At 55.7% G+C, this 8,252-nt stretch overlaps 1 protein-coding gene across 1 annotated transcript; it reads left to right on the forward strand.

The window, feature by feature from the left end:
• The first annotated feature begins 2,745 nt into the window (after window positions 1–2,745).
• On the forward strand, window positions 2,746–5,885 carry RABAC1 (Rab acceptor 1). Its single transcript, XM_070557998.1, has 5 exons — window positions 2,746–3,182; window positions 3,466–3,678; window positions 3,975–4,072; window positions 5,462–5,563; window positions 5,638–5,885. Exons 1-5 carry the CDS (start codon window positions 3,127–3,129, stop codon window positions 5,724–5,726), a joined length of 558 nt encoding a protein of 185 aa, XP_070414099.1. The 5' UTR covers window positions 2,746–3,126; the 3' UTR covers window positions 5,727–5,885.
• The last annotated feature ends 2,367 nt before the right edge of the window (window positions 5,886–8,252 follow it).

Genomic DNA, 8,252 nt, shown 5'->3' on the forward strand with positions numbered 1-8,252 from the left:
ATCGTGTGACTATAACACAATTTGTTTATTCATTCTCCTGCTGGTGGGCATTTAGGTTGTTTCCACTTGGGGGTCATTACAATTGGTGCTGCTAGTAATGTCTTCTGATGACACATGCATGCATCTCTGTTGGGTACATGCTTAGAAGTGGGATTGCTCATCATGGGATGGACTGTGATTAGCTTTAATAGAAACAGCCAGATCTTTTCCAAAGCTCTCGTGTCATTCTGCATTCCCACAGCACATGAAAATTCCAGTTGCTCCACATGCTCGTCAACACTTAGTATTGTTAGTCTTTTGAATTTTAGCCATTCTGGTTGGGCAGCTATACCACTTCCTTTGAGGCAGGCTTTCTAACACAGCCCAGAAATGTGAGTCAGAGGAAGGCCTGGGCCGGATCTGGGCCTGCCTGCCTCCCAGCACAGGTGTCGGGTGGCTGGGATGCTGAGAGCTCACATGAATATGAAGGAGTATATGCATATGCCCTTTGCACTGAGGGAGAAGTTCCCACATCTGAGGTGGGTAGGCTGTCAGAGGGCAGGGGCCACATGTGCCAGATACCACTCTCGATGCTCAAGACAGACCCTGGGCCTAGTAGGGGTTTCATGAGCCTGGACCTCTCCTAGGGAGGCCACAGAAACTACTGTGTTCATCAGGTGCAGGGAAAGAAATACTCCCATAAACAGGTGAGCAAACTGAGGCCCAAAGAGGGGAGGGACTTCCTTGAGGTCACACAGCAGAAATATAACCAAGGTCTTTGATTGTCTCTGCTAAGGTCTTCCTACCCTCCCAGCTCCACTTCCTCTGGGGATCCAAGAGGCAGGAAGGAGGCCTCAGGCTGGAGGGACCACAAGGCTGGGGCTCATCTCCCACAGTCTTCTCAGGTGTCCCCTGCCACCATCCCCCTAATTCAGAGCCCATCTGCCATAGGCCCCATCTCCCAGGGACCCCATCTCCCACTGTTCCCCTGTCCTAGGGATCCTCCCATCTCTCCCAATATCTCTGCCTTATGGTTCCCTCTCCCACAATCCCTGTTTCAAGGGGTTCCTCCCACAATGCCCTGTGCCAAGGTTCCACCTCCCCAAAACCCCTGATTCAAAGCTCCCCCCATGTCCTGCTCAGAGGGCCCCTCCCCACAATGTCCTTGCCTCCCCACCACCCATGGCCCATGCTGCTTGACACCTCCAGGCCTTTGTCCATTATGTCCTCGGCTCAGAACAAGTCCTGGCAGGTTATGCAGCGAAACTGCTTTGACTGAGTTCCTATAAGGAAACCCAACAGCTCTCACAGCAAAAGTCAAACCCCAAGTTTTCAAGGTTGGCCATGGAGGAGGCAGCGGGGCCCCTGCCTCCAACTCTCTGCTCCCCAAGATTTGTCTTCCTTTTGGGGGCTCTTCTGGGGTTACCTCTGCTGCCCCCATGACTCTGAACTCAGGTGCTGCTCCCTCGTTAACACTCTGGGCTAACTGTGCACTTGCCATCCTCCTTTGATTTCCTGAAGCCACACAGGACCCAAGTGGGAAACCTGAACAAGATTCTACTAAAAGCCCGACGCTGACAAAGGGTAACTTGCTAATCGGATCTCCAAAGCATGGCTCACTCAGCTTCAGCTTGCGACCCCCACAGGGGGCCTCCCTGCCTATTGTCCCACCAATTCCTCTGGCAGGGCCGTCTTCCCCACCCCCAGCAGGCCTCAGAGCCCAAACCCAAAAGGGATGTGGACCTTGAGAGAGTTGGGATTAAGAGTCATCTGGAAATCGCATGGGGACATTCTCTTTCAGCCCCACCCAGCCTTGGAAAATTAGGACCCCAGTCCTTGTAAGGGAGCCCTGGCTTCCTGACACTTCCACTCTTCCTGACACTCCTCACACTCTGAGGCCCTGTTCTGGTGCACTCCTTTAGAACTCCGGCGGTTTTCCCACAACTGACTCAGGGGCAGGGGCAAAGACTGAGAGAGAATCACAGCTGTGGGAACTAAGGAAAAGAAAGCCCTAGGCCTCAGACACCAGCCACTCTTTGGGACACTCAAGGAGCCAGCAGCCTCTAATACGTTACTGTTAAATTTAGAAGGCTGAACTCTAGAAATAATCATAAGATTCATGATTAAGTAGTGGCAACAACATTGATTACTATGCATTGAGCAGTTATAAAGTATCAAGACTTTTTCAAGCTCTTTACATGGACCACTTAACTGAATCATCATAACCTCATGAGTGTGGTACCATCAAGATCCTCACTGTCCAGATGAAGATATTGAGGTTCAGTGAGGTGATGACACCAACAAGGCCTGAATTTTCACCTCTGACTCGAGTCCTAGCTCTTTTAGTTATAACAACTCCTTCTTCAAAGAGTTCTCAACCCTTTCCCTTTCTCAACTTCCCACCTTCCCATCCCAAAGGGGGAGTCTCTAGGTCCCTAGTCCTGACCCATTCCTTCCTGGGAGTCCAAGGCTTGTGGGCGGAGCTTTGCTCCCCACCTCAGATACCCCTCCAGCAACCATGGCCCTCTCACAAGCCTCTGTCTCTTGAGGAAGGAGGGAAGGAATAGATTCCTGTGAATTCTTTATAGGCTCACTTCTCAAAATGTAGTCCATAGATCACCAGCTTCAGTATCATCAAGGAGCTTGTTAGAAATGCAGATTAATGGACCCCACCCCAGATCTGTTTAATCAGAACATCTGTTTTATCCAGCCCTCCAAGTGTTCTTATGCCCGCGAGGGCCAAAACGACAGTTCCACACGATCCCCATTGTACCCTCCACGGGAGAGAGTACACAAGGCCTACTTCCGCCTTCAGAGCTCCCGTAACTCCTCGACTCCGACAATCCACCTTCCCCGACGCCAGATGCCCGGCTCCTGAAACTACAACTCCCACAATGCCCAGAGGGGTTTACCGTCGCTTCCTGCGGCAGCATCTCCCAAGGTGTTTTGTGAGCCATCATGGCGCCTACCCTGCCGGACATTATCAGGACTACAACCCCCACAATGCTCAGCGGCAGCACTACCGCCCCCAGCGGAGCACGAACGGCGCCACGTCGACTCCGCTGGGTGAGGCCGGGTTCGGGCGGGGCGGCGGGGTCCGCAGGGCCCGGGGCTCGTTAGAGCGGTTCTACCCCTCACCGCGCAGACATGGCGGCCGAGAAGGACCAGCAGAAGGATGCCGAGGCGGAAGGGCTAAGCGCCACGTGAGCAAGCCGGCTCTGGCCCCCCTGACCGAGACTCGGGAGTCCTGGCCCCCGCCCCCTCCTCCCTGGGGTCCCAGGAATCCCGTCCCCCAGACACTGGAGTCCAGCCCCCGGTCTACTCTTCGGGGACTGAAGTCTGGGCCCTCAGCCCCCTCTTGCCCTGGGATCTAGGATTCTTGGACCCTTCCCTCCTAGGACCCCAGGAGCCGCCCCCTGCAGCCCCCATCTTGCTCGGGGGTCCAGGCTCCACCCCGGTCCGCTGCTGACCTGGCCCCGCCCCCAGGACCCTGCTGCCGAAACTGATCCCGTCCGGCGTCGGCCGTGAGTGGCTGGAGCGGCGCCGCGCGACCATCCGGCCCTGGGGCGCCTTCGTGGACCAGCGGCGCTTCTCGCGACCCCGCAACCTGGGCGAGCTGTGCCAGCGCCTCGTACGCAACGTGGAGTACTACCAGAGCAACTACGTGTTCGTGTTCCTGGGCCTCATCGTGTACTGCGTGTGAGTGCCTCTCTGGCCCGCCCGCGCCCCCTGCCCGCCAGGCCCGCCCCACCGAGAGCTCTGCCCTCTCCGGTCGGCCCCGCCCCGCCCCAGCGGACAGCTCTGCCAGACCTTTTCACCTCAGGGCCAGGTCCCTGCTCCCCCATCACCCTAGCTGGGACGCAGTGTGATCAAATGTAACCTAGACTTGCCTGGCCTCAAGGACGTAGCCTGCCCCCCGCTGGTTTAGACTGTCAGGGTCCCCTGGCTGGCCCAGCCCCAGCTGCCTGACCCGATGCCTCCCTGCCTTCCTCCAGGGCGACGTCCCCTATGCTGCTGGTGGCTCTGGCTGTCTTCTTTGGCGCCTGTTACATTCTTTATCTGCGCACGTTGCAGTCCAAGTTTGTGCTCTTTGGTGAGAAATCCCTTGCCCAGATGGATCCGTGACTCCTCAAATCCTGGTCTCTTGGAATGAAAGTCTTAGACCCCAAACCCAAGTCTGCCCAGGCCTAGATCTACACTAGATCCCCAAACCCGATCCCTGAGATCTCAGACACACCAGATGCTCCCACCCAGTTTCAGCCCCCTGAATTTCTATTCGCTGACCCAGAATGAGATACCCCAAAACCCACTCTCCACCCAGCTCCTGTTCCTTAAACCTACTCTTCCCCTCTCCCTCCCGCGAAACCTGCGGAAGACATCAGCTGGTACCCACATTGGACACCAGGTGGCGACCTTACCCTGGCCTAGATCTGTCTCCCTCCTCTGTCCTGCTTCCTGGGGTGGGACCAGAAAGATCTTGGGACTTCTCAGAGAGGGAAGCTGAGGCCTGTGGCTCTTGTGGCCCCAGAATAGCACCAAACACCATTGGGAAGAAAGAAAATCCTGAGTCCCCACCCAGGGGAAGATCCAGGTTTGGAGTAGGGGCACGGAGTTGGGATCAGACAAACAGGTAAAGACAGACTTCTTCAGGGGCCTGCAAGTCATGTACATGACAGAGGTGGGCTGGGTGGAGGGGCATGTCAGCCAAGCACAGGGCATGGAGGGAGCGCCTGGAGTGCAGCCGTGACTTGGCTTCAGCCACTGCTGCCACCCCACCAGGGGTATGCAGACCTCATCTTCCAGTCTGCCATGAGGAGCCAGAAATCTGTATTGTTATGTGAAGTCATTCGGTTTCTCTGTTAGCCACAAATCAGATTCTTGTGCAACATTGTGTAGACTCAAAAAACACATCTGCAGGGGCCGGCCCGGGGGCACAGCGGTTAAGTTTACGCATTCTGCTTTGGTGGCCCGGGGTTCTGGGTTTCGGATCCCAGGCATGGACCTATGCACAGCTTGTCAAGCCATGCTGTGGTGGCATCCCACATACAAAATAGAGGAAGACTGGCACAGATGCTAGCTCAGGGCCAATCTTCCTCAAGCAGCCCCCACCACACACACACACACACCTCTGTGGGTCAGACTTGGCCCTTGGGCCACTGCTTTGAGTCTCCTGGTCTACATGAGTGCAGGTTGGAGCAGGAGAGCCCTCCTCTGGGGGAGTGGGAGGCTGGGAGCTTCCCAGCAGAAGTGGGGTTGCAGGGCAGAGGGTGGGGCGCTGAGGAAGATGTGTTGTATTCTGGCAGACAGTGGGGACATAGGAGAAATGGGTGGGGCCAGGACTTGGAGGGCCTGGCATGAGGAGTTTGGATTAGATCCTGAGGCTCCTGGAGCTCGGGACGCCACCCTGTTGGGGGGCATCACGGGTGATTCTGGGAGAGGGCCTGAGTGCCACAACAGCTGCCCCCATGCCATCTGCCCCCAGGCCGAGAGGTGAGCCCAGCCCACCAGTACGCGCTGGCCGGGGCCGTCTCCTTTCCCTTCTTCTGGCTGGCTGGTGCAGGCTCAGCTGTCTTCTGGGTCCTGGGTGAGTACAGGGTTCGGGTAGGCGGTGGGGGCTAGGTGAGGCAGTGTGTCCCTAAACTGCCTATTTTCCTGCAGGGGCCACCCTCGTGGTCATCGGCTCCCACGCCGCCTTCCACCTGACCGAGGCCATGGACGGGGAAGAGCTGCAGATGGAGCCTGTGTGAGGTGTCTGCAAGGACCTGCCAGCCTCCCGAGCCAGCCAGCCCGGCGCTGTTCAGCCCTGTCCCTCGTGGCTCTGCTGCTCCGGCCAAGGGCCCCCTTCTCATCAGGAGCACAGGGCAGGATTCCAGCTTTGGAAATAAAACCGTTACCGTTGTCATTCAGCAGATACTCTCCCAGGGTCTTCTGTGGGGTGATGCTGGGGATACTGCAGAGACTAAAACAGAGTGCCTGGGTGTAGGGGGGACACAATAAGCAAGATAAATAACTAAAATTGATAGGATGGCCAATGGTGATAAGTGCCCAGGAGGAGACGAGAGTGTGTGGGAGGTCGCTGAGACGCGCCCCCCCCCCCACATTCAGTGATTTGGTGGGAGGGCTCAGAGCTCAGTATACAGTTGTGCTCACAGCTGTGATTTATTAGCCTGAAAGGCTATGAAGCAAAATCCACCAAGGGGAGAGGCACATGGGGGACCAGAGGACCCAGGGGAGCTTCCGTGTCCTCCCCCAGTGGACTCTCACAGGACGTGCTCCATTCCTCCAGCAGTGAATTGTGACATCCCGTATGAAATGTCGTCTGCTGGGGAAGCTCACTGGAGACTCAGCACCCAGGCTTTTTAGTAGGGGGAGGCCACAGAAGCACCCTCTGGTTAGCATGTACAAAATTCCAGACTCCCGGAAGGAAAGCAAGTGTTCAGCATAAACAATGTTGATTGCACAGTTTAGACGTGGTCAACCACTCTTACCAGGGAACGGTGTGGACCTTTATAAAGTCCAAGTTTCCAGATGCCAGCCGAGGGCCCGCTAGGAAGGCAGGCCTGTCTGGGGACAGCAGTCTCCCGCCTACTCTTAGCTGCATAGCTCTTAGCTCTGAGCTGTTAACAGTTTGCTGCATAGAGAAAGTTCTGGAGGTGAGTTACAGGTTAAAGAAGGCCTCCCTGAGGTAGCATTGAATGAAGATCTAAACCGAGTGAGGGAGCAGCCACAGATCCTTTGGAGGAAGAATGTTCTGGACAGAGGAAGCAGAGGCTGTAAAGGCCTGGAGACGTCAGTGTCCCTGGAGGTTTGAGGAACAGCGAGGAGGCCAGTATGACTGGAGTGGAGGAGCCGAGGGAAAATGGGAGCCGTGCAGGCTTCGCTGAGGGCTCTGGTTCTACTCGAAGTGAGGCGACAGTGACGCCATTTGCTTTTCCTTGTAGGACTGTCTGCCGTGGGGGACACTGACAAGAGAAACTCACCTGGTAGGAAAAGCACTAGGTGGATATGACAAAGTGAGGCGACAGAGGGACAGGAAAGCTACTTAGATGGGGCTGGTCTGGGAGGGCTGTCTGGGGAGGTGACATTTCAGTGAGCCCTGAGGGACATGGAGTCAGCCCCGGGACGAGCCACTGGTCAAGTGGCCTAAGCAGAGGGATAGCAGGGACCAAGGCCTTGCAGTGTGGTCCCCCAGCCTCTCCAGCCTCCTGTCTTGTCACCAAAACACCCGTTCACCATTCATTCGGCAAGTGTTTATCGAGTGACCACGAGTACCCAGTGTTGTTGTGGATGCCTCCTGTCACATGGTGGCCACCAGCCACATGTGGCAACTGAGCACTTTTTGGCTGGTCCAAATTGAGATGTGCTGTGAGTGTAAAACGCACCCCAGATTTCAAAGACTTAGTAGGAAAAGGGTGTAAAATATGCCATTGATAATTTTTTCTATTGGTGATTTGTCGGAAGGATATTTTGGATGTACTGAGTTGTTAAATGATTATTTTCACCTTTTTTTCCTTTACTTTTTAAAATGTGATTTAGTAGAAAACGTAAAGTTGCCCTGTGGCTCCTGTTCTGTTTGTATACTGGACACACTGGCTTAGATACCAGGGAGATGGCAGCGCTGAAACAGCCGGGCCCCGCCCTCTCGGAGCCCAGTCAGGGAGAGGCTCGCTAGACACGAGCAGAGCAACCAATGAACAGGAAACTCTCAGAGTGCTGAGTGCTCTGAAGTCAATAACACAGGACTGGGTGAGGGTAGAGAGCAGTTGAGGAAGTGGAGGGGCTCGCTTAGAGTGGTGAGGCAGGGCCTTGCTGGGCAATGAAGAGGAGATTGCCCCTTGGAGGTCTGGGGGAAGAGTATTCCAGCCAGAGGGAACAGCAAGTGCAAAGGCCCTGAGGTCGGACCTACCTTCCAAGACAAGGCGGCGCTTGTGGCTGGGATGACGGGAGTGAGGGGGACAGCCATATGAGCTGATGGTGGGGAGGATGTTGGGGGCCAGATCACACAGGACCTGCAAACCATGGTGAGGTCTTTGGATTTTAGCTTAAGGTACTGTGGAACTACGGGAGGGTTTTGAGCAGAGGAGGGACAGGGGCAGGTGTGAATGTTAGGAATATCCCTGTGGGGTTGTATGGGGCTGGCTGGAGGGAATGAGACCAGGGAGGATGAGCCAAGCTGGGGAAGATGAGGCAGGGACGTGGAATGGAGAGGAGGGACAGGGAAGACAGATTCAGGAGGAGGAGGGTCTGGGCTTGGTGACTGACCTGTGTGGGAG

This window comes from Equus przewalskii, chromosome 9, assembly GCF_037783145.1.
Source record: "Equus przewalskii isolate Varuska chromosome 9, EquPr2, whole genome shotgun sequence".
NCBI lineage: Eukaryota > Metazoa > Chordata > Mammalia > Perissodactyla > Equidae > Equus > Equus przewalskii.

Excerpts from the sequence above, each read along its gene's own strand:
- RABAC1 (XM_070557998.1), top strand. The coding sequence starts at position 3,127 with ATGGCGGCCGAGAAGGACCAGCAGAAGGATGCCGAGGCGGAAGGGCTA. Across the intron at positions 4,073-5,461 it reads GTCCAAGTTTGTGCTCTTTG|GCCGAGAGGTGAGCCCAGCC; the intron begins GTGAGAAATCCC and ends ATCTGCCCCCAG. Across the intron at positions 5,564-5,637 it reads AGCTGTCTTCTGGGTCCTGG|GGGCCACCCTCGTGGTCATC; the intron begins GTGAGTACAGGG and ends ATTTTCCTGCAG.